Source organism: Triturus cristatus, chromosome 3_1, assembly GCF_964204655.1.
Source record: "Triturus cristatus chromosome 3_1, aTriCri1.1, whole genome shotgun sequence".
NCBI lineage: Eukaryota > Metazoa > Chordata > Amphibia > Caudata > Salamandridae > Triturus > Triturus cristatus.
The window spans coordinates 790,651,788-790,677,582 of record NC_140583.1 but is presented as its reverse complement, the minus strand read 5'-3'; the positions used below and the strand labels follow the sequence as shown (position 1 = coordinate 790,677,582).

At 47.1% G+C, this 25,795-nt stretch overlaps 1 protein-coding gene across 7 annotated transcripts in view; it reads left to right on the top strand.

The window, feature by feature from the left end:
- The window catches only part of RBM44 (RNA binding motif protein 44), a 2,201,010-nt gene that overhangs the window by 300,999 nt on the left and 1,874,216 nt on the right, over nt 1-25,795 (top strand). For 4 of the 7 annotated variants that reach the window (XM_085645048.1, XM_085645050.1, XM_085645047.1 and 1 more), the window contains exon 2: nt 12,961-13,348. The exons of the other annotated variants lie outside the window; for them this stretch is intronic. In XM_085645048.1, coding sequence (XP_085501174.1) covers nt 13,078-13,348 — 271 coding nt within the window. In that variant the 5' untranslated portion in view covers nt 12,961-13,077. The remainder of the gene's footprint in view (nt 1-12,960; nt 13,349-25,795) is intronic. 7 annotated transcript variants of the gene reach the window in all.

Genomic DNA, 25,795 nt, shown 5'->3' with positions numbered 1-25,795 from the left:
TGCGGCTCAAGATTTTATAGTCTAAATTAAGCATCGCGAGGGGCCTGTACTAGGAATGCTCCCACAATGGTTTACCCGGCTTAAGGAGGGGAACTATAAGAGCCTCTTGTGTAGTGGCAGGGAGGACGCCCTCATGCCTCGCCCTGTTGTAAAGGGCCACCAAGCAGCGCATCAGTACATCGGAGTAGGCTGCGTAAAACTCCACTGGAAGCCCATCTGTACCCGGCGTTTTGTTTCTGGCCATATGTTTTATGGTGCTGCGTACCTCACCCGCCTCAATGTCCCGCCCAAGAACCTCCGCATCCCCGACCTCAAGTTGAAGCAGTACCGCACTCTACAAATTCTCTACATCCCCAGGGAGCCCAGGACCCAGTTTGCTCAAATATAACTCCGTGTAGTACCGTAAGAAATTATCATTAATGCCTTTTTTGGGTGTAAATCACCTCTTCACCCTGGCCTCTCAATTCCAAAATCGCCGTGCCCCTACGTGCCGGATTGGCCAGCCAGGCTAGGAGTGTGCCAGCCTTATCGCGCTCCATGTGCGCCTTATCCGTGTAGGCTTTATAATCAAAGCAACGCAGCCTCTCGAGCTGGACCGCCAGTTCCTCCCGAGCTTCGAGTAACCCCTCTGGGCGCTCCCTCTCCGAGTCGCGTACCTTCTCCTCTGCCTTAAGCACGTCTTGAAGCAACACTTTGCGCACTCCCGCCACCTCACTCAGGCATCGCCCCCTTAACGACTGACTTAAAGGCGTCCCATTCAACCATCAGAGAGGACGCCGTATTGGCATTAACCCTAAAATATTCTTCAATGACCGACCCAATAGTAGCACGGAACACCGGGTCCTCCAATGTATCAGGCCTAAGTCGCCAAGTGGGGATGGGAGGGCGGTCCCGCAACCAGTGCAGTATTACCAGCAATGGATTATTATCAGACTATATCCTAGCCAAGTATTCACTGTGCACCATCCCCCCATGAACGTCCGGGGAACTGAGGATCGAGTCCAACCGAACATGCAGGTCATGTAGTGATGAGAAGTAGAAATAGTCCCTGTCAGACGGGTGATGGGCCCTCCAGGTATCAGTCAGCTCCCATTGCTGCTGCCAGTCCCGTCGCATTGCAGCCAGTCTGTGAACCGGGGAGTCCACAAGGGGAGGGTGGAAGCGGTCCAAAGCAACGTCAGTAATACAGTTGAAGTCACCCCCCCCCCCCCCCCCCCCCCAAAAGCACTGAGCCTGTCAACAGGGGGTGCTAATGTCCCAGAAAGATGTGTGAAAAAGGAAACCTGATCCGTATTAGGGGCATATATACTGCGCAGGACGATGTCCCTCCCATCCAAGCGCCCCGTTACTACAACATCTTTTTTTTTTTTTTCTTTACTTTTATTTAACATTTTCCGTCATATGAACCATACAGTACAGCTACAGAATAAAAAAAAAGGAAAAGGCAAAAGGATCCATAAGGTTATAACTGCAAGCTGCCAATTTCCAATAGGGGTAAAAAAGAAAAATAGCACAGCAAGTACAGTGGAAAAGAAAGTCCTAATCCTATGACAGCACTGGAAAGAAAAAAAAAATAAGTAAATGTAATATGACCTATTCATACATAGATCAACTAAAAGGATGCAGCTGACAACCAGTTCATCCCGTTTTGTTTCGACTAGCATATAGTGCACATGTTTCGGAAGTTAAAGTACGGAAGGGCAAGCAAGTGGAGCAAAATATTAAACATTTACAAAAGTCAATCTTTCAGGAATTGTATATTCGGTCAACCTGTTTCTGGGGGAGGCACTTGATCCTTCTGCGTTGTGTGTTAAAAGGTATCCCTGGAGAGGGCCCCAAATATCCTTAGGTCTGGAAGACAATGGGAGTGTCTCGGCATAAGTTGTCAGCTGCCCTTGACAGTAGATTAAATCGCTCAGCCGCTCCTTGAATTTGGGGGCTCTTCCCCCTACCCCACCTACAAGCTACTCTTCGTTTAGCTAATAAGAGTGATGTGGTAATAAAGGTACGATGTGTCTTAGGAAGCTGCTCAGCGTTGCCTAGGAGCGCCAGTAAGGGATCCCCCGCTACCGGAACACCCGTCATCTGCCCTAGTGCCTCAAAGACCAATGCCCAATATTCCTGTATTTTAGGTCATGCCCATGCTAAGTGAAGGAACCCTGCTCCCGGTTGTCTACATCTCTCACAGCGGTCATTATCTGCCAATTTCAGTCTGTACTTTTTGGCGGGTGTATAATAGACGTTGTAAAAATGTATAACACGTAATCGACAGCTGGCAGATATTTTTGCAGTTTGGAGACAGCAGTGTTCCCACCGATCTTCTGTTATCTCCCTACCCAGTTCCGTGCTTGTGTACGAGCTGTGTTGGGTGGCCCAAGAGGTTGCGCGCGTATGCTATGGTAGAGCCGAGACACTAGATATTTACCGTCGCTGGACCCCAACATCTGATGTAGAGGGGGAGGCTTGTGGGCTCCTGTGGGAAGTGTGGAATAATGGAACGGATTCCCTACCGCAGCCGAATGTATAAGTGTCGAGCGGCGAAGGTGGAGTTGTATGAAATATTTGATCTAACGTGCTGAAGAGGCCATTATGAAAGAGGTCTCCCCACGTAGCAATCTTGGCACGTGCGCACATTTGCTGAAATCCGTGTTCCTGCAAGAGGGGCATACGGGGGTTATACGAGATGGGGAGTCTCGGGGAGTACAGCAAAGGGGAGCCAAGAAGGTCCATTATACAGTGCCATGCATCCACCGTTGCTGTGACAGTGGTGGGGGTCAAGTCTCGGGTGCATCGGGGTGCATGTATGAGTCCATCCAGAGGGATGTGATCGGCCAACCAGTGCTCTACCGCTATCTGCGGCATATAACTGGGAGGGCGGATCCAAAAGTAAGCATAATGTGTTTGTGCACTAAGATAATAGACTTCGAAGTCGGGGATATCGAAACCGCCCTGCGCATAGGGTTTCGTGAGAGTGGACCACTTAAGCCTAGGTTATTTGCCACCCCAGAGTAATCTAAGTAATTCAGAATGGAGGGTTTTAAAAAAATAGCGCCCAAGATTAGAAGCTGTTCATAAACTGGTACAAAAACTGCGGAAGCGCCACCATCTTTATCAGAGAAGCGCGACCAGCAAGCGAGAGCGGCAGGGAGATCCATCTAGTGACATTGTTAGTAAGGCGATGTATAGCTGTGCCATAGTTAATTTAGAAATCTGTTTGAGTTTGCAACCGGAATCATACAATACATTTCAGGTGGGCTGAGAGCATAGTTAAATATACCACATGGTAAGATCTCATAACACATTACATGTAATCCTAACATCCTGTACCAATTGCGTGGCTCGCAGCATTGCCCCAGGCGAGAAACTTTGAGGATGTGAGGAAAATTACCCCTGCATGCGGATGTGCAGCCTTATCACGTATGGAGTTTAACACATCGCCGTGTCTATCGCCAAATGCGTACTTTTCCAGGTGCACCAGCAAACAGATAATCAAACATTACTAAACGCGCCAGTCTGCAACTGGGCAGCTGTCTACTCCACAGCTTAGCAACCAAAACAACATCCAACAGCAGCTCTTAACCCGATTCTAGGTGCCCGTCCCCTCCCAACCCCTCTCCTGCCTAGCTGTGCCATAGTTAAGCCTCAGCAGCTCCTCTCTATCTCTTGAAAGTTGTATCCCTAGGTACTGAAGGTCTGAATCGCTCCAATCTAATGGGTAGTCCCGAGCGAAGCGGGAGACTGCATCCGTCAGAGGATACACCTGTGACTTCTCCCAATTAATATGCACCCCAGATAGCCTGCCAAATACTATAAATTCCCGCAGCAAAGGATTGATGTTCTGTTGAGGATCTCTTACATACAAAGTAATATCATCCGCATAGAGGGAAATCTGTATTTGGCGTAAATAGCAGCAGAAAGCCTTATTTTGATGAACCTGACGTAACCGGGAGGCTAATGGCTCTATTGCTATGGCAAATAGAAGGGGAGAAAGCGGGCACCCCTGCCTAGTACCCCTCGCTATAGTAAAGGGAGCCGATGTATGTCCATTAATCAACACTTTAGCTATGGGTTTGTGATACGGTAATCGTATCCAGGAAAGAAACAGGGGGGAGGGGAAGCCCATCCGACGTAACACCCCAAAAAGGTACTCCCATTCGACAGAATCAAATGCTTTAGTTGCATCTAGGAACACCGCTGCTAGTGGGAACTCAGGCACGACTGTTTGAAGCAAGAAAAAAAGGATACGCAGGTTATGCGTGGTGACTCGCCCAGGGATGAACCCCGACTGATCTGGGAGCACCAATCTATCGAGGTAGTGCTAGACGGTTTGCTATTACCTTGGCTAAGATTTTGGTGTCCCCGTTTGAGTGACAAAGGCCGATATGAATTGCAGGAGTCCGGAGGTTTGCCAGGCTTCAGCAGCGATGTAATAAGCGCCTCTCTCATTGACGGTGGGAGTACTCTGACCTCGAAGGATTCTTCGTAGACTTGTTTAAGCACTGGGGCCATGATATCAATGTAGGTTTTATAAAATTCAATAGGGATGCTATCCAGGCCAGGCGTTTTGCCAGATTGCATCTTCATTATTGCTTCTCGGATTTCATCTAATTCAAACGGGGCGCTGAAAAACTCACGGTGCGCGTCACTAAGCCAACCCAATGCCACGTCTCCTAAAAGCCCACCATGTCCAAGTCTCCATCCCTTTGAGTAGTGTATAATGTCGTATAATGGGAGCTGAATGCGTTCAAAATGTCTGGAGTGTCCTGATGATGCCCCCCCACCCCCCCGGCCCCTGGATTTCTAATATGTAATTGGCAAAGCGGGATGGCGTATCACTTCAGCCAGTGCCCGACCCGGTCTTTCTCCCTCACCATACCTCTCCCTGCCGTTTCCTCATAATCTGACAATTCTACTCTGAAATCCTTCTGCACTTGCCCCGTTTCCCGCCTCCATCCGAGATTCTAATGCCTTGAGTTCCTTCTCTAAAGATTTCAATATATTCTGGATATCTCGGAGAACCCCAAAACTCTTAAATACAAAACCCCCTAATTGTAACCTTAATCACGTCTACACTTTCTACTGATCCTTTATTTCTCTGAAAGAAGTCTCGTATTTACTCTCCCAATTCTTGACGGAAAACAGTATTGAGCAACGCTGTAGGCTGGAGCCTCAAATTAGGCCTGGGTTTGTCATACCCTGATGGGTGAAGTACTAATACCACTGGGCAGTGATCCGAGAGTGTTCTGGCAGGGTGTGTGACATTCCGAATGGTCGGTCCAAGTCCCCTTGTAACCAGAAAATAGTCTATTCTAGCCCATGTGGTAGCATAAGTTGTGAAATGCGTGCCTGCTTAAGGGTGAGTGTGACGCCACGTGTCAATTAGCCCACCAGTCATTATGCCCTGCATAACCTCCTGCGCATGTGTGTAGTGCCGTATTGGATCTATCCAATGCTGGGTAAAGGGCCACATAAAAATTGCCACCCCAAATTATGTGGGTTGACCCTATACTCGCAATCCTGCCTCAGAGGGATGAGAAGAATTCAGGAGCATCAGTGTTGGGTCCGTAACAGCAGGCCAGCGTGATGGAGTCCGTGCCCAGTCGACCCCAAACAAGCACATATCGCCTCTGTGAGTCCATCTCAGATCCCGCCAGTGTAAAAGGAGTCTGCTTTTTCACTAGTATGACTGCACCTTGGACATAAGAGTATGATGAGAAAAACCTATATTCCGCCCATTTACTAGCAAACGTATTAGGAAGTCGGGGATTAACATGAGTCTCTTGAAGCATGGCAATGGTTTTATGATGACGATCAAGGTAGGCCAATATTTGCCGACTCTTCCGCGGATCTCCCAAGCCTCTAATGTTCCAAGACCTGAATCGCATCTGCGATGCATCTATCTGTTCACTCATAGTGCCCCATAGTGTCCTTTATAATCTTGTAAGTGTGTACCTTGTGGTATACAACTAAAGAAAGGAACGGCAGCTTCTAATGGAAAGCTGTGAAGTACTCATAGCGAACTTTGCAATAAAACTTGACCCTCCCACCCCCATCCACTGAAGCATCACAAACCTACCAGGTATAGTTCCCTCCCCCTCCCAAATACCCAAGGAACAGAACTATTTGTTCAACTGATTCAGTCTATAGGTAGAGAAATATGACAAGGGGGTTCTCCCGCAGGGTAAACTCTAGTAAGTGGCACACAGACACCTCTTGCCAAGCAGGGTCAGCCTTGTGGCCCCCCCCAACCCCCCTCCCCAACTGGGCCCGAGGGTGCCCGGCGCCTACCAATTCTTATTTACCATCCGGTGGCGAAGGTCGCCATTTCGTATGTGCCGCCTCTGGAGAAAGGATCAGATTATTTCTTATGTCTGTCATTTCAGTTCAGAGTGAATTTAGTAGGACGTAGCAAAGATGTACATAGTCATGACACAGAGCATCTTTCAGCCGTTGGGCGGCGTACTCTAGCATGGTGAGCCCTCTGATGTGGCTACCGCATTCTTATGCGTCTTAAGCCGCTTCAAAAATTCTTCCGCGTGCTGGGGTTTCGTGTAGAATATCTTCTTGCCTTGGTACGTGACACAGAGCAGTGCGGGGTAGAGAAGAGCGTACTCTATTTGGGCTTGTCGCAGCTTCTGCTTCACCTGTAGGAATTTTCGTCTTCCTTCACTGTGGGCGTGAAGTCCGGATACATGGTGAAAGGGACTCCTTCAAAGTGCAGCTGTTTCTTCTCTCTTGCGATCTGGAGGGCAGAATCCCTATCCCTATAATTTAGGAGACGAGCAATGATGGGCCGAGGCGTACTACCAGTTGGATGTTTCGGACCGAGGGAGCGATGTGCCCTCTCCACAACAAATTGCGGAGAAAGAAGTTCCACCCCGACCACCTCTAGCAGCAATCGTTCAATGTATTCCTCCATTTTGCCCGTATTGTTGCTCTCCGGACTACCCAAAACACTTGTTATTCCTACGGCTTCTCGCTTCCATGTGTTTATTCTTGGCAGCGATAAGTTTGAGCAGTTTGTCCATTTGCGACATGGAATTCTGGGTATGAGTCGCAGCATCTTCGACATCGGATATTCGGTGCTCTATCTCCTTGAGTCACGCCTCGTGGCTGTCAATCTTATGAGCTATTGCATCCATGCGTGTAGTGAGCGTGTATCTTCCCTGCTAATCCTGCAAACCCCTGTCTGACTTCTTGCAGAAGTGCTTTCAGGTCTTCGCACTGTGCAGGTTGTGCATCTGACTGCAATGCATCTGGCCCCCCTTTGGCTTCTGACATTTGTTGCCGGGCACTTTAATTAGCGTCAAAAGTAAGACGTGGTTGGCGTGTGTCTGGCTTCCCCATACTGGGCGATGAGGATCGTGCTGTAGGCAGTGTGGACCCAGAGAAGGAGGGGGGCAAGCGCAAGTATATCTCCGGCAAAGCATCTCAAAATATACCGATGCTGTGCAGGCTGTCTTAGCTCATCCCTCAGGCGCCGGAAGGGCTCCTGTGCGTTGTTGCTTGCTAACGCCCCAGTGATGGGATGTGCTGTAGCTGGATACTACAGGAACCTCGCTCAGCGCGCACAGCCGTTAGTTATCCCTCGGGGTGTGTGCAACCTCGTCGAATAGTGTCCCCCGCCTCCTTGCGGCTGTGTGCTTACATCATTCACTCCTCCTCCGGGCCCACACCACTGAGCCGGCTAATACTTATCCCACAGCAAAGTCCCCAAGTCAATGGTCTGCACACGCAGCGTCATACGAGTTACACCACTTTCCCTGCAGGTCTGTCCATGACTCACTAGTATCGCGTCCCTCACAGCAGGGCAGCTTCCTCGTAGGCGTTTTCACCACCGGACATGTAAAGGGCTATGATGCTTGCGCATTAAACTATAAACGCTGTCCACTGAGGCTGTAACGTGCTTTTAGTGGGAGTGCAGTGCCACTCGCGATGGAAGTGCGCACAGTGTTATCCTATATGCATTTAGCCATTTGCCGCGTTACTCCGTCTACGCCACATATGGCCGATCCGCCGCTCGCGCGGCCCCCACAGTCGGCAAAGACTCACCACTTTGTTGTATTCTGTTTGGCGGTGTGGCGTGATCTCACCGGAAACTCGCCCCAGCCAGCAGCCCTCTAACATCTGGTCTGCACGCCATGTGCAAGCCCCGGGACTCGCGTAGACAGGCGAGCCAGGCGGTAGTTCCAGGCTGCCAAGACCGGGAACGCGGTGTCAAGCTCCGGCCGCCAACGCTGTTGGCAGCGGCCGACGCCGGTCAGTCACTTTGCAGCTGCACTAAGATTCAGGCTTCTCAATGTGCTATGTCTCAGGGCGATGCACGTCGATGGGACAGGATTATTGGAAGGATGTTTGCGCCGGGCAGCGGGAGCCTCGCAGAAAGGCGGCCATTCCGCACGTGCGCCACCTAGCGCCCCTACAACATATCTACATTCAGGGTCAATCACCTGTCCCGTACACTGGAACGGCACCGCTGCCTTAATCCAGACTAATGCACCCTGTGCAAAGGCAGAGTATGTGGTACAGTACACCTGCACCCGCCATCTCTGCTGTAAAGTAAAAGACACACAATTGATGGACGGAATGCAGAACAAATCAAAACATTCACCCCCAGTCAAGAGATCTGGGTTAAATCCATCATTCTTTTGCTCACCATGCCACCCCAGTTTAGACCTGGCTATATGCAAATCAGTCTTGACCCTGTGCCTCATGGGAACAGTCCAGCCAGAACTGCCAAGACAGGATTTAGGCCCACTGGGGGGAATGTATGGCATTGTTCTGCATTCTGTCCATCAACCGTTGTTTTTGCATTTGTTACCCCGAGTGGGACGGGTATGCTCAGACGCGAGTCCCGTGCTCTCCATGCCACTGGAATCGAGCTATCCTGGCTGAAGAGGGGTGAAACTGCGAAACCGGTCCTAGGATGCTTGGTTCCAGCCCTGGGAGGACCTTGCTTGGCAGTTCGGGCTGGATTGTTCCCATGAGGCACAGGGTCAAGACTTATTTGCGTATGGCTGGGTTGAAACTGGAATGGCATGGTGAGCAAAAAAACGATGGATTTAGGCCCAGATCTCTCTACTGGGGTGAATTTATGACATTGTTCTGCATTCTGTCCAACTGTTTTTGCATCTCTGCTGTAAAGCCAGTCCCTCTTGCTTATTTAAGTTCATTTCCTGTAATACTGTTATCTGCACCCCTCTTCGCCTAAGGTAGGCATGAATCTTGTGACGAGTGATAGTGTGCATCCCCCTAATGTTCCACGACAGGCACTTAATGCCTACGGTGGTACCCATGGTGTGGTCAGACGAATACTGTTCGCCTCCTCTCCCCGCTCGGCATGCTTGGTCCCACCCATCCGCCCTCCTCTCCCGTGTCCCACTCCTCAGGACAGGTACCCTTGAGCTAGCCCCCATCCAAACTGAAAAAATCAGCAACCTCGCTCAAAGAAGGGTAGTGAGACGTGCGCCGACCCTATGGAACCCAAAGCGCACCCCCCCCCCCTGCTCGCCATTATGAACAATAGCATCTGCATAGGGGCCCCATCCATGGTGATCAAGTGATGCCATCTATCCATGGCCTGCGGAGTGGTAAAAAAAAGCGTGCTGGCTGTGTCCACCACCCGCAAGCATGCCGGGAAGAGCATGGCATACGGAATATGTAGTTGACGCAGCTTCTGCTTGAGAGCTACGAAGGAGGCACGCTGTCTCTGAAATTCCCAAGTATAATCTGGACAGAGCATTACCCTGGAGTTTTCAATTTGTAGGTGCTGTTTCTCCCGGGCTTGTTGGTCCCTGTCACTGTAGTGTAGAAGCTGTGTCACCAGTGGCCTCTGGGGCACTCCCAGTTTAGGAGACCTAGCTGGGACCCTGTGGGCTCTCTCAAGGGTAAAAAACGGAGACAGCCCCTCCGGGGCAACCTCTAACCTGAGCCATCCCTCCAGGTACCAGACAGCATCGTCCCCCTCCACACGTTCCGGAATCCCCACTATGCGGAGGTTATTTCTGCGAGAGCGCCCTTTGCGGTCCTCCGCTACAAAATTCGGACCCTGTCCTCCATCTGCCTCAAGGAGTGCTGTAGGCTGGTCATTTTATCCGGTATCCCCTCCAATGTCTTCTCGTCGCCGTTACCCTCTCCTTTAGTTTCTTGTGATCATCCTTGAGTAAGGCGAGGTCCACCCCAATGGTGTCTATTTTAGTTTCGAGGGCCTCCCGCGACGCAGTGATGGTCTGCATTATGTTGTCCAAGGTAGGGCCTCCTGGGGTTTCTGCGCCAGAGCTCTGCGCTCCTATCTCTTCATCCCCAGATAGTCTTCCTCTGTTCTCCTCCTGCAGGGCCGTGAACCCTTTTTTCTTCATCACTCAGCGCATCGCAGCCGGCCTTCCAGAGCCCTTCAATAGCTCCCCAGTCGCAGGATATCCGCAGCAGCGCCGCAGGGTCTGGTCTATCGTGCCCAGCAACGCAGGACCTGCAGGGCAACCCCCGGCCAAGGGCCAACAGGTGGGGCCGCGGCACCCGGGTGCAAATACAAACAGGTCAGCGTTTTCTAGGTCCCAGCCCACGCTCCGCCCTGGTTCCATGTAGTAGGGCCGGAGTATGGCAACACTGTCTAAGCAGAGCAGTGCAGGGGGCAGGGCACACCTCCAGAGAACCCCCCTGGTTCACCAACACCGCCTCAGGCCGTTCTCAATGCAGCACTGGAGCCCAGAGGCCCTGCCGTCCACACGCAGCCCCAAGCGACACAGGCGCGTTTCCAGGGCCTGCCCGCTATGCGGCCGTCACATTGCAGGAGATCCACGCACCTCCAAGTTACCAGTACATAGGCCAGCAAATATGAACCCCTCCACACTGTCCCGTGCAGGCAGCACCTCCACTCAGCCCTCTCGTTCTCTCATAACTATATAGCACAGTATCTTCGGAGCAGGGCAGTCTGCGAATGGGGCAGGGAATAGACCCAGACACAGGCAAATCCAGGTACCTGTCGCCAAGGTCCAACAGGGCCACAACACCGCCACGGCTTGTTCCCACCACAGGGCCGGAACTGATGGGTCCAGGTCTCCTCTCAGCTCGGCCAAATCCTGCTGACCCAGCCGTAGTGCCGAGGGCGCCCACCTGCAAGGCACCGCCCCCTCAGGAGGATCAGGCACTTATCCAGCACCAACAGGGATCGGGCATAATGTAGGCCTCAGGGCCGCCCTGCTCACCCCGCTACTCTGCGTCCTCCGTTACTCTCTCCGCCAGCACAGTTCTCCGCTCCGGAGTCGCCATGTTTGTGATTAGCGTGCAGCCTCATCTTCAGGACACGGTGCTCCGCTCACTCCAGGCTCCGCTTCAGGGCTGCCACCGACTGCCGCGCCAGCGGGGGAGGCAAGACAGCCCCCGCTGCGCTGCAGATGCACCTCGCACGTCACAGGCACAGGCACTCGCAGCCCGCAGCGGCACCACTAGCAGGTCGCGGCTGCCATCTTGGGTCGCCACGGCCGGCCCCGTCCTCAGGCCGTGAAATCAGCCGTATCTCCACACTCCAAGCAGCTTATGGCATCGAGGGAGCTCCCAGAAGGGCACCAGGCAGGCCCACCAAGTATGGATGGTTAGGGGCTCCCCAGTGCGTCCGGGTCAATGTGAATGGAGGAAGGCTACGGAGGAGCTCCGAGGTCCCCTTCCTCCTACATCGGCGTCCAGCCGTGCCCCCCTTTCTGAGACTTGCTTATGCTGTACCTTTTGCGTAAGAGCTACACTAATGGTATAAAAACATTGGCTCATGACAGCTAGGCAGTAACATTATCTGGATCCCTTTATTAAGCTTTCTTGGTAATATGGAACCGGCTACTTCGTTGATTCCGCCAAGAGAATATGTAGGCAACCGGCTGTTCCACGTTGAGGGAGGTAATAGGATGAGGTAAATGTATTTATTAAGGGACAGCCCTTTTGAAAAATTACTCTCTAGCACTTTCGGTGTCCCTGCCTTAAATTAATCTCATGGCGAGTATGAGGTTTTTGAGTGGGTTGTCTGCTGGTGAGAGCCACACATTTAAAGAAGTATCTAGATTGATTTACTGGTTTCAGAGCTAGTAGAATTTGAGGTTGGCTCCTAACCCCATGTGTATTAGAAGGGTATTTGTCATATTACAGCCACATGCAGAAGCTCCGGGGAATACATGTTTCACTGACGTTATTCCCTCTGACCTATGCTTCCGTGAGTTGTTGGGCCGGATTTACAACACATCTTAATCTTGTAAGGTCTCAACTTCTTGGAAGAATCTCATGTCAGCTTGCAGTGGCTCATAGCCATTAATCTTACAAAACAGAAGCATGACCTTGAGTTGTGTGTCCTCTTCTAATAATTATGTGTAATCCTGGTCCTTCATCATTGGTCCCCACTGATTTCATGAACAAGCAAACTACTAGCCCGGTAAATGATAAAAGTGAATAAAGATGAATAGCAAAAATTTTAGATTTTGATTTCGGTTTCTCGTAATTGAGCTATTTTGAGTGCCAGCTGCCACCTGGGACCTGACAGGTGTTGTGCATTGTTTCCTTTTTGTGAAGCTGTGCTGTGCCTCTTGATATGTCTTACCTTTTTCTTCTTTTTAAACAGATATTATTCAAAGCCTTTCTTTTTGCCTGCAATAGGGTTTGTTGGATATCTTTTCCTTTTGGGTTTATTGTATAACTTTACTATAAGAAAAAATGCAGGAAGGCTACAACAAGATTTCCATTATAAAACTGTTTCGGGAACTTGCCCTCAGGTGAAGTTTTTAAGTGTTCATGAATTCAGTGAAGATTCCGGTGTTGGACAACTATGATTACTGTGAGTAATTTTTTCCCTCTTTTTAAAATTCTTTGTCTGTCTTGCCTTGTATTTTATTTCTAACCTTCTATTTGTAATGAGGATTTCGTACTGCAAGTGTTGCTGATTAAAATCAGTTTTTAATTTTCCAACATTTCTTTACATTTCAGGACCCATTGTGTGTTTGTTTAGCTGTGTTTGGCAGCCTGGCATCTCATCACAGGTATTGCACGAACTTTACCTCTGACCTCATTAATCCTGTCCTTTTCAACTACAGAATCATAAAAATGGGTCCTCCCTTGTTTCTAATGTCTTCAGTTCCACAGAGCATGACGTTTTTGCTCTTTGATCAGAACTGTGGTTCCTCAATACCTTTTTTTGGCCGTATGGACACCATCTCCCACTTTCTACCAGGAGGTTTTCCAAATCCAAGGGCAGTGTGTCCCACTTTGACAATGAATCTTGATCAGATTCTCTCCTTCTACAGTGGTGGAAGGTCCATTCAACCTTTACTGAATACAGCTACAATGGGCATTGAACATTTCAGTGAACCACCAGGTGAGTTGTTAAAAACTGTTTAAGTTGGGATAGTTAAAACATTTGATAAACATTGCCATTGATAGATGTGCATTTCTCTGCGAAACAGCTGAATAGTGCTTTTCATGAAATACTTGCAAACAACGATTAAAAATGTCTACTCACCATCCCCACTTTGCTGTCTGTTCTAGTAATACCCTAGCTTGCTATTTCATGTCTAGATAAATTCGTTGAAAAAAATCAAACAAAAGCTGGGGGAGATACAAGGTACATTTAACCACATTCATATGCTCTTTACGGAAAACCTGACCGTGTAATCCACACGTAAATAGTTTTTTAATGGATAAGATAAAATTAACTTCAATTAGTTTGTTATATAATTTCTTTCCACATAGCACTTAAGACCTCTTGCACGCACCTTTTGTGGCCGCTAGTATATTATCTCTATTTTGTAGCTTTACCTTTAATAAACCGTTACAATAAATGTGGTATATGCTATGGTAGCACTGATCTTACCACTAGCACAGAAGCGAAGACTAGCTGCTTAACATATTGAGGAAATGTATTCTGGTTGGGTGACCACTTGCTAAGGGCTATGATTGGGTCTTTGTAAATAGGAACCTCTAATTTAGATTCTGTAAACCATGCATTTCTGCCCAAAATTCTATAATGTTTGGACTCAGCCATACTAAGTGGAACCAAATGATCTCCGCCTCAGTAGAGCTTCTAAAGCAATCTTAGGGAAAAAAATGGAGATGGTTTATAAATAAACTATTCTGCAAAAGAATTGAATTTGCCTGAAGGTAGCCTCCATTCATGACATCACAGTTTAATTCAATATTTATTTTCCAGGCTTCTGGTGTTAAAATAATTTGTGTTACTTTTTCCCATTTCTGAGATCTATTTCTGGAAACTGGTCTGGAAGTTTGTTTTCCAGGATAATTTCATACAATTTCCACAAACCTGTGTTCTTGGGAATTTTCCATTAAGTGATATACAAGGTTCTCTGCCACATACATGGAGGAGGGATAGATCTTTTGAAAATAGAATGTTTTTTTTTGTGAATGACCACCAAAAACCCTTTTCCATGGGGCCACTGCTTCCAGCCTGTTCCAGTAGCAAAATCTGTTAGTTTATTACTAATGCCATGTTTCTTCCATCTGTGTTTTTTTTTTTTCCCATGAGCAGTCCTTGTTCTGCCTGCACCACGAAGCCTGTATTCGGAGTTGACAAAGGGAATAAAGAAATACTTAAACAACTGCTGTTTCCCTTTAATAAATAAGGTATTGCTGTAATTCGTCACTTTTTTTCCGGTGATTTGGACAATCTCAAAATTATTTAATTTTATAACTGTCAGCATTTCTAAAAGATTATCAAAGCACTTTTGAGGCATGTGTAGGTTCTTAAAGTTGGGACTATGGGATGCAAAGGCAGAAAAAAAATCAGCTGTGCTTGGTATTCCAAGACTTCGAATTTCTGCAAATATGATAAACCTAATGATCACCTGGGCGCTTTGTTACCCCAGATAAATGGGAAAACCTGCTTCCCACTTCTCTATAAAAACAAATATAAATCTCCCTAAAATACCTGCTGCAAACAGATGTTATAAAGCTTCAGCGGTTTCTTGATTATGGTGACTCTTTGCAGTATTGATGAGGATGGAGTGGACCAGCTAGTCAATCATTTGGCTTTATTCAATACCGGTGAATAACTTGCATAATCTGTGTCTGTTAGAGCTGATGAAAAATTAACACATTTGATATATTTCAGGCTTCTTGGTATAGACTTTCTTCTGTATTACCTCGGACAGTGTATCTTTGGAGGTGTCAGACTTAAACTAATTACATTTGTTTGCACCCTAATTCTTGATAGGTGCTGAAACTTTTGTGATTTAAATTGGATTGATCTGTCTTTAGGAATAAGGTGCAACAGAAAACAATGTCTCAACTGGAGATTGTTAGGGGCAATTTAAGAACAGTGAGATAAATCACAATTGGGAAGGGGAACAAAGGGGGGGGGGGATCACAACGTAAGGGTGGGGGTGAAGAAAGTCAATTTATAATTTGGTAAGTATTTAAGAGGCACTACATTACATCTATTATGCAATGACCATTACACACAAGGTGGGCACTGGGCGTGCTGGTGAGAGGTGGACGGTGCGGTGACACAAGGGTGCAAAGACAGCGTGAACGGCGAGAGTGAATAAGATTAAAGTGGTCAAAAACAATGCAGGTTATATACAAGGTGTATGTACAAAATTATTCAGGTCATTTGAATTGACCACAATAGCGCCCGAGTTCTAAGCTGTAGAAGATTATTGGTCATAAGTCATGCATTTGGATTTCCATCCTAGCTTACAAGTTAATTATACAATTTATACAAAGGCGCATAATTAAAGAATAATTAACTCCGTATTTAGAGGACCCATAAAAGATAGCGAGGAACCAGACAGGGTTGACAATTATCACCTGTATTAGTTGCTTTTTTAATAGAATCCCTCACCTTTGCAAATAGTGAAAATGTAAATACTGTCCCTCCGGTGGACAGTAGTCTAAATTAAAACTATACGTGGATGATGCCACCTTATGCCTAAAAAAAAAAAAACCTATTAACAGGAGTACAGCCCGTTAACCCAGGTGAGACCGGGAGTAGTATGCAACAGAAAACAAATGTCTCAACTGGAGATTGTTAGGAAGGAGCAATTTAAGAACAGAGAGATACATCACAATTTAAGAACAGAGAGAAATCCCAATTAGGAAGGGGAACAAAGGGGGGGGGGGGGGCACAACCTAAGGTGGGGTGAAAGTCAATTTATAATTCAGTAAGTAGTTAAGAAGCACTACAGTACATCTATTATACAATGACCATTTCACACAAGGTGGGCACTGGGCGTGCTGGTGAGAGGTGGACGGCGCATTGACACAAGGGTGCAAAAACAGCGTGAAGGGCGAGAGTGAATACGATTAAAGTGGTCAAAAACAATGCAGTTTATATACAAAGTGTATGTACAAAATTATTCAGGTCATTTGAATTGACCACGATAGCGCCCGAGTTCTAGGCTGTGTAGTCAACGGCGTTTCAACCTGAATGATTGCAGGTCATCATCAAGACAATGGTCATTAAATTGAAGGTAGTGCTCTATGGAGAAAGGGGGAGGGAGGAGAGAGATGGGTCAGAACAAGAGTGGTCCCATCGGACAAGGTCAGCGAGGGTGAGTAGAAATATGGGAAAGGTAGAAATTACCAAGTAAAAAGCAGTTGTAGGGGATCACGAATGAAACTGGATCTGTGAATCCTCGACGGAGCTCGTCAATCTGTTGGTGAATAACAAGTGTCGGGGGGGAAAAGGAGTGTGTGCACAGGGTGCTGGGCGGAGGGGCAATATGTGAATGATACTGGGGAAACATTACAGGGTAGGAAGTCCAAGGAAACGCGGTGGCGAATAGTCCAGTTGTGTTTTGGCATCGGGGACGTATGTCTAGAGAAAGCCCGGAAGCTGGGCGCAGGGGGGAGGGCAGTTTGATTCTGAAAAAATGATGAGCAATTTAATTATGGGCACGGCGTCCTGATAAAAAGAGGACGATCAAGGTGGCCGAGGGCTCGGAGTAGTGGGTACTTACTGAAGGTGCATACTCAAGACGACATCAAGGAATTTCAGGAGGGTTGACGAGGGAGCGAATCCGTAAGATTACAAAGGAGCGAATCTTCTGTGGTGCAGGTAGACGAGTGAAGCGTCAAGTGCAAGCGTGTTCACTGTACGGGAGGAAGAAAACCTAGAAGTCGAACACGTGACGGGAGTCACGAGGGACGGGAGCACTAGACAGGGGAAAGGATAGTGATTGTTAGGTACCCTGGGGGGCCCAGGAGCATGAATGAATGAAGGAAAACGAGGTGATGTGCATTTCAAGTTCGAGGATGCACAGGGACAGATTAAGAAGGAAAGCAATTGTCAAACTGAATAACTTGTTCTCAGTAATTGTATATAACAGGTGGAAACTGAATAACACGTTGAGGAGAAAGAACAAATAAATTGTGTACGAAGAGTTATGCCACAGTTGGCACCTGGCTCGAATGGCAATAACCAATGTAGAATGCCCATATATAAATTGTGGAGTACAGTGATAACAGATTGCTGGCAACAATTAAACGGTCCACAAAACAGAAGGTCACATTACATTGAAAAGAAGTACACTTGGCTAGTTAGTGCATAGACAATTGAGTGCATCAGGGAATGGCTAGGATCGAAAGACATGGCCATGAGTAAATAAATAAATAAGGATTGAAGACCGACATCGTAGTCATAGTGGTACATCAAAAGTTGTTAACATATAAGATATCTTCAGAGACATGTCATGCACAAGTGATAATACATAGAGAGATCAGGTCATAGCAACGTGTTAAGGTGGAGTAGTGCATTGAAAAGTCAAGTCATAACATGTTGGGATAGTTGAAGGTAGGTACTGACAAGGGAGCTAAGTGCGGTAGGAACAACTGGATGGAAAAACAGAAGTAAAGGGAGAATTCATGTGGCTGTAATGACCGTATTCCATTCGTCAAGGGTGTTGAGCCCATTGTCAACAGTTACAGCGTGCAATCCATCTGCATTCGCATTTGTTTAGTAACAGCTGTAGATTACCACCCCTAAGTGATAGGGTGGGGTGGTCAATCACCTACCAGATCAGATCTGTTTCGGTATGATTTTTTTCTTTGTAGTGACTGACCAGGGGTGCTGTTTCAACATTACATCTAATGTGGCTTTGATGTTGGCGGATGCGTTGTTTAACCATCTGGTTGGTTTGGCCTATGTATAGCAGATCACAAGGGCATCGTATAGCGTAAATGATCTTTGATGTGCGGCAGTTGGTGAAATGGTTCAGTTTGTATGTCCCGCGTTGACAAATTCCTTTGTGTTGTATGTAAAGTTACATGCCGTGCAGGATTGGCATTTGTAGTGGCCAAGGATCGGCGGTAGTCCCCAGAGCGGGTTGACTGTTTGATTCTTCTGGTCAGTTTTGGGCCAGGTAATGGCGTGGACAAGCTTGTCTGCAATATTGTTGCCCCTTTTGTAGGAGAACAGAGGGGATTCTCTAAATGGTGCGTGGGTCCGAAGTAATGGCCAGTTTCTTTTTATTGCCTTGCTAACCAAGTTACTGGAGGAGTTGTAAGTGGAAACGAAGGGGATGCGTGAGTTGGTACGTTTGGGTGACTGGGAGAGTAGAACTTCCCTGTGGCAGTACCATGCCCTTTTGGATGCGCGGGTGACCATGCGTTTTGGATAGCCTCTGCTGATCAATTTTTGTGAAAGGATGGCAGCTTCCTTAAAATAGTCTTTACGCCATTTACAATTTCTCCGGATCCGAAGAAATTGACCGTAGGGTAAGCTGTCCCTCAGGCCCCTGGCGTGGTAGCTGGAGTACATCAGTAGAGCGTTGCACTCTGTGGGTTTGCGGTAGAGGGTAGTACCGATGCAACCATCCACTGCATGTAAAGTGAGGTCAAGGAAGGGTAAGTCATTGGTCCTAACATCTGAAGTGAATTTCAGGTGTTTTTGGCAGTTAAGCCAGTTTATGAAAGATGCTAGGTCTTCATGTGTGCCGTGCCAGAGTAGGAGGATATTGTCGATGTAGCGACGCCAGAGGTTGATTTTATTAAGGAATGGATTGTGTGTAGATGGGAACAGTTTGGTTTCAAGATGGTAAACATAGAGGATGGCAAATTTAGGGTCTAAGCAAGCCCCCATGGCAACGCCTTTGATCTGTAAGTAGAATGTTTCTTTGTAGAGGAAATAGTTTCCTGTAAGTGCGATGCATAGTAAATCAATAATGAAGTCAGTAACGATACAAACTGGTCTGGGGCGTGACTCAAGGAGTTGTGCAATGACCGAGGCCGTCAGTGGGGGGGATATTGGTATATAATGCCTCGATGTCTAGACCAATCATGAGGTCATTATTGATGTCAAATGGTGTGTCCTCAATGATGTTGATGAGATGTGTGCTATCCCTTACAAAGGTGGCAGGGAGTTGGACAAATTCATTGAGAAAGGAGCCAATGTATTTGCCCAGGGGTTCCAGAATAGATCCGCAACCAGATAGTATTGGTCGTCCAGGGGGATTGGAAGTGTTCTTATGGACTTTTGGTAGTATGTAAATGACTGGGGTTCGTGGATTGTTAAGGAAGGCATATTCTTTTTTAGTGATGACGGCAGAGTCTAAGGTCCGCATAGTGATGGATTGTATTTGTTTCCTGACTTCAGAGAGGGGATCTCTGGGTAAGGGTTGATAGAGGGAGGAGTTGTTCAACTGGCGTAGGATCTCGTTGTCAATTCTCCATGTCCATAATCACTATTCCTCCGCCCTTGTCCGCGGGTCTGATGACTCTTTTTGTTGTCATGTAGATTGTCTAGGGCCTGTTTCTCTTTAAGGGATATGTTGTAAGGGACAAATTCTGAGCGAGATAGTAATTTCTTTACCTCATGCAGGACTAATCTCTCGAAGGCAAGGATTTCAGGTTGCATCAGACAAAGGAGGGAGAAAAGCCGAGGCTGGATGGAATTGTCTAACGACCGGATTATTGTCATCTGGTTTGTCAGAAAAGAATTGTTTGAGGCGGATACGACTGAAGAAAAGGAGCAAATCCTCTTTTAGTTGAAAGAAGGTGCTGTGTTCCGTTGGGACAAAGGACAAGCCTTTGCTGAGAAGGGAAATCTCTTCTGAGGACAGGGTGTGTCTGGAGAGGTTGAAGATGGGGATAGGTGAGGTGAGGTGTTGAAGGTTTTTCGGTCTGGCAATAGATCCAAGATGTTTTGAGAAGTAGACACTTGATATATGGATGATGGCTTTTATGCCTCAATGTCCCTTGAGGGGAGTCTGGGATCATCAATGTTGTTGGGGGTTTGGATTGGTCTAGCTTCCTGTGTGGAGGTGGGGGGGGGAAGGACATCATTCGGGGCCCCATTGGTAGAATTTTCGACGGGTTTGTCGTTCGCCCGCGTACTGGTACTGGTGGTTTGGTCTTGTTTGAGCCCAACCTCGTCCACGGTTCCCACCTAAAAAACCACTGGGTAGTAAGGGCTGGGGGTGAGGTCTGTTCTGCGGTCGTTCAGTACTCGAACCCTCTCCAGGGTCTGAGTCCTCTATTGATGTGTTTGATGAGTCAGAAAAGGTGATGGCTTGATTGTTCCTGTATCTGCCCCAGTTTCTATTTCTCGGTGGTTGGTACGGTGTATTGAAGAATGTATCAAGTAGATAAGGACATATGGTGTCCTTGTAGTTTTTTATATCTTTGTATTTTCGCTATCTTTTTATTCTTATCAAAGGTGTGAAATGTGGCGATAGTCCAGTAAGGACTTGGCGTCCGGGATGGTTGTGTTTAATCGTATTCACTCTCGCCATTCACGCGGTTTTTGCACCCTTGTGTCACTGCGCCGTCCACCTCTCACCAGCACGCCCAGTGCCCACCTTGTGTGTAATGGTCATTGTATAATAGATGTACTGTAGTGTCTCTTAACTACTTAACGAATTATAAATTGACTTTCTTCACCCCACCCTTACGTTGTGGCCCCCTCCCTTGTTCCCCTTCCCAATTGTGATTTCTCTCACTGTTCTTAAATTGCCCCTCCTTATCAATCTCCAGTTGAGACATTGTTTTCTGTTGCATACTATGCCCGGTCTCACCTGGGTTAACGAGCTGTACTCCTGTTAATTGTTACTTTGTTATTGAGCAACCACTGGGTTGCGAGAGTCCGTCTACTCTAACACACACATTAAGGTGTCACATTATGTGTGATTAACACACACCCTATGTCCTCAAGGGAGACCCCAGCCTAAACGGATGATTACATCCAACACATCTTGAGTGGTCCATTATTACTCTCACATACATCTACACCCCTCGCAACAGCCCCTAACTCCTCAAGGGTGCTTTTGGAGAAACTCAAACTTAAAGAAAAAACAAATTGGCACAGACCTCCATGCACTTATGTTTACAGAATACCTAAAATCAGATACCATACCACTTTGCCTCCAAATACGCAACAGGCCGGCCATGTTTACACAAGATCCTAAATTCCGTACCGGATTCAGTCGCCTTGCTATAACCTGCTCCAGACATTGGATGGTGTTGGGCATAGATACAGCCATAGAACACAGCCGCAAAAAACTAGAGGAGATCGCTGAACTCAAACGTATCCTCTCTGTCACAACCATTCCTGACGCCAAGTCCTTATTCGATAGACTAAACCGCACCATCGCCACATTCCACACCTTTGAGCAGAATAAAAAGTTATTGAGAATACAAAGAGATATAAACCATATATCCTTATCTACTTGATACATTCTTCAATACACCGTACCAACCACCGAGAAATAGAAAGTGGGGCAGATACAGGAACAATCAAGCCATCACCTTTTGTGACTCATCAAATACATCCATAGAGGACCAAGACCCTGGAGAGGGTTCGAGTACTGAACGACCGCAGAACAGACCTCACCCCCAGCCCTTACTACCCAGTGGTTTTTTAGGTGGGAACCGTGGACGAGGTCTGGCTCGAACAAGACCAAACCACCAGTACGCGGGCGAACGAAAAACCTGTCAAATTCTACCAATGGGGCCCCGAATTATGTCCTTCCCCACCTCCACACAGGAAGCTAGACCAACCCAAACCCCCTAACAACATTGATACCAGACTCCCCTCAATGGACATTGAGGCATATCAGCCACCAACCATATATCAAGTGTCTACTTCTCAAAACATCTATTGCCAGACCGAAAAACCTTTAACACCTCACCTATCCCCATCTTCAACCTTTCCAGGCACACCCTGTGCTCAGAAGAGATTTCCCTTCTCAGCAAAGGCTTGTCCTTTGTCCCAACGGAACACAGCAACTTCTTTAAACTACAAGAGGATTTGCTCCTTTTCTTCCGTCGTATCCGCCTCAAACAATTCTTTTCTCACAAACCAGATGAAAATACTCCGGTCGTTCGATAATTCCATCCAGCCTCGACTTTTCTCCCTCCTTTGTCTGATGCAACCTGAAATCCTTGCTTTCGAGAGATTAGTTCTGCATGAGGTAAAGGAATTACAATCTCAGTCAGAATTTGTCCCTTACAACATATCCCTTAAAGAGAAACAGGCCCTAGACAATCTACATGACAACAAACAGTCATCAAACCTGCTGACAAGGGCGGCAGAATAGTGATTATGGACATGGAGAATTGACAACGAGATCCTACGCCAGTTGAACAGCTCCTCCCTCTATCAACCCTTACCCGGAGATCCCCTCTCTGAAGTCAGGAAACAAATACAATCCATCACTATGCGGACCTTAGACTCTGCCGTCATCACTAAAAAAGAATATGCCTTCCTCAACAACCCACATCCACGCACCAGAGTCATTTACATACTACCACAAGTCCATAAGAACACTACCAATCCCCCTGGACGACCAATAGTATCTGGTTGCGGATCTGTTCTGGAACCCCTGGGCAAATACATTGACTCCTTTCTCAAGGAATTTGTTCAACTCACTGACACCTTTGTAAGGGATAGCACACATCTCATCAACATCATTGAGGACACACCATTTGACATCAATAATGACCTCATGATTGGTCTAGACATCGGGGCATTATATACCAATATCCCCCACATTGAAGGCCTCTGTCATTGCACAACTCCTTGACTCACGCCCCAAACCAGTTCGTATCCTTACTGACTTCATTATTGATTTACTACGCATCGCACTTACAGGAAACTATTTCCTCTACAAAGAAACATTCTACTTACAGATCAAAGGCGCGGCCATGGGGGGCTTGCTTCGCCCCAAATTTTGCCATCCTCTATGTTCACCATCTTGAAACCAATCTGTTCCCATCTACACACAATCCATTCCTTAATAAAAATCAACCTCTGGCGTCGCTACATCGACGATATCCTCCTACTCTGGCAGGGCACACATGAAGACCTAGCATCTTTCATAAACTGTCTGAACAGCTGCCAAAAACGCCTGAAATTCACTTCAGATGTTAGGACCAATGACTTACCCTTCCTTGACCTCACTTTACATGCAGAGGATGGTTGCATCGGTACTGCCCTTTACCACAAACCCACGGAGCGCAACACTCTCCGGATGTACTCCAGCTACCACCCCAGGGGCCTGAGGGACGGCTTACCCTACGATCAATTTCTTCGGATCCGGAGAAATTGTAAATGGCGTAAAGACTATTTTAAGGAAGCAGCCATCCTTTCACAAAAATTGATCAGCAGAGGCTATCCAAAACGCACTGTCACCCGCGCATCCAAAAGGGCATGGTACTGCCACAGGGAGGTTCTACTCTCCCCTTCACCCAAAGGTACCAACTCACACATCCCCTTTGTTTCCACTTACAACCTCTCCAGTAACTTGGTTAGCAAGGCAATAAAAAAACTGACCATTACTTCGAACCCACGCACCATTTAGAGAACCCCCCTCTGTTCTCCTACAAAAGGGGCAACAATATTGCAGACCAGCTTGTCCACACCATTACCTGGCCCAAAACTGACCAGAAGATTCAAACAGTCAACCCGCTCTGGGGACTACCGCCGATCCTTGGTCACTACAAATACCAATCCTGCACGGCATGTAACTTTACATACAACACAAAGGAATTTGTCAACGCGGGACATACATACAAACTGAACCATTTCACCAACTGCCGCACATCAAAGATCATTTACGCTATATGATGCCCTTGTGATCTGCTATACATAGGCCAAACCACCCTGATGGTTAAACAATGCATCCTCCAACATCAAAGCCGCGTTAGGTGTAATGTTGAAACGGCACCCCTGGGCAGTCACTACAAAGAAAAAAATAATGCCGAAACAGATCTGATCTGGCAGGTGATTGACCACCCCACCCTTCCACTCGGGGGTGGTAATCTACAGCTGTTACTAAACAAATGCGAATGCAGATGGATTGCACGCTGTAACTCTGTTGAAAATGGGCTCAACACCCTTGACGAATGGAATACGGAAATTACAGCCACATGAATTCTCCCTTTACTTCCGTTTTTCCATCCAGTTGTTCCTACCGCACTTAGCTCCCTTGTCGGTACCTACCTTCAACTATCCCAACATGTTATGACTTGACTTTTCCATGCACTACTCCACCTTAACATGTTGCTATGACCTGATCTCTCCATGTATTATCACTTGTGCATGACATGTCTCTGAAGATATCTTGTATGTTAATAACTTTTGATGTACCACTATATGACCACGATGTCTGTCCTCAATCCTTATTTATTTACTCATGGCCATGTCTTTCGATCCTTGCCATTCCCTGATGCACTCAATTGTCTAGGAACTAACTAGCCAAGTGTACTTCTTTTCAATGTAATGTGACCTTCTGTTTTGTGGACCTTTTTAATTGTTGCCAGCAATCTGTTAACATGACTGTACTCCACAATTTATGTATTTGCTTTCTTCATTGGTTATTGCCATCCGAGCCAGGTGACAACTGTGGCATAACTTTGTATACAATTTATTTGTTCTTTCTCCTCCCTGTGATATTTATTTATTGTACACCTGTTATATACAATTACTGAGAAAGTTATTCAGTTTGACAATTGCTTTCCTTCTTAATCTGTCCCTGTGCATCCTCAACCTTGAAATGCTCGTCACCTCGTTTTCCTTCATTCACACTCCTGGGCCCCCCGGGGTACCTAACTATCACTATCCTTTCTCCTGTCTAGTGCTCCCGTCCCTCGTGACCCCCGTCACGTGTTCGACTTTGGGGTTTTCTTCCTCCCGTACAGTGAACGCGCTTGCACTGGACGCTTTACTCTGCCTGCAGCACAGAGTTTTCGCTCCTCTGTAATCTTACGGATTCGCTCCCTCGTCAACCCTCCTGAAATTCCTTTATGCCGTCGTGAGTACGCACCTTCAGTAAGTCCCCACTACTGCGAGCCCTCGGCCACCTCGATCGTCGTCTTATCAGGACGCTGTGCCCATAATTAATTTAAATTACTCATGGTTTTTTCAGAATCAACCTACTATTCTCCAGTAGTATTCACATATTGACACCCCCCCCCCCCCCAGCACCCTGTGCACACACTCCTTTTCACTGATACTTGTTGTTTACCAACAGATTGACAAGCTCAGTCGATGATTCACAGATCCAGTTTAATTCGTGATCCCCTACAACTGCTTTTTACTTGGTAATTTCTACCTTTTCCATATTTCTACTTACCCTCTCTGACCTTGTCCGATGGGACCACTCTTGTTCTGACCCCTCTCTCTCCTCCCTCCCCCTTTCTCCAAATAGCACTACCTTCAATTTAATGACCATTGTCCTGATGATGACCTGCAATAATTCAGGTTGAAATGCCGTCGACTACACAGCTTAGAACTCGGGCGCTATTGTGGTCAATTCAAATGACCTGAATAATTTTGTACATACACCTTGTATATAACCTGCATTGTTTTTGA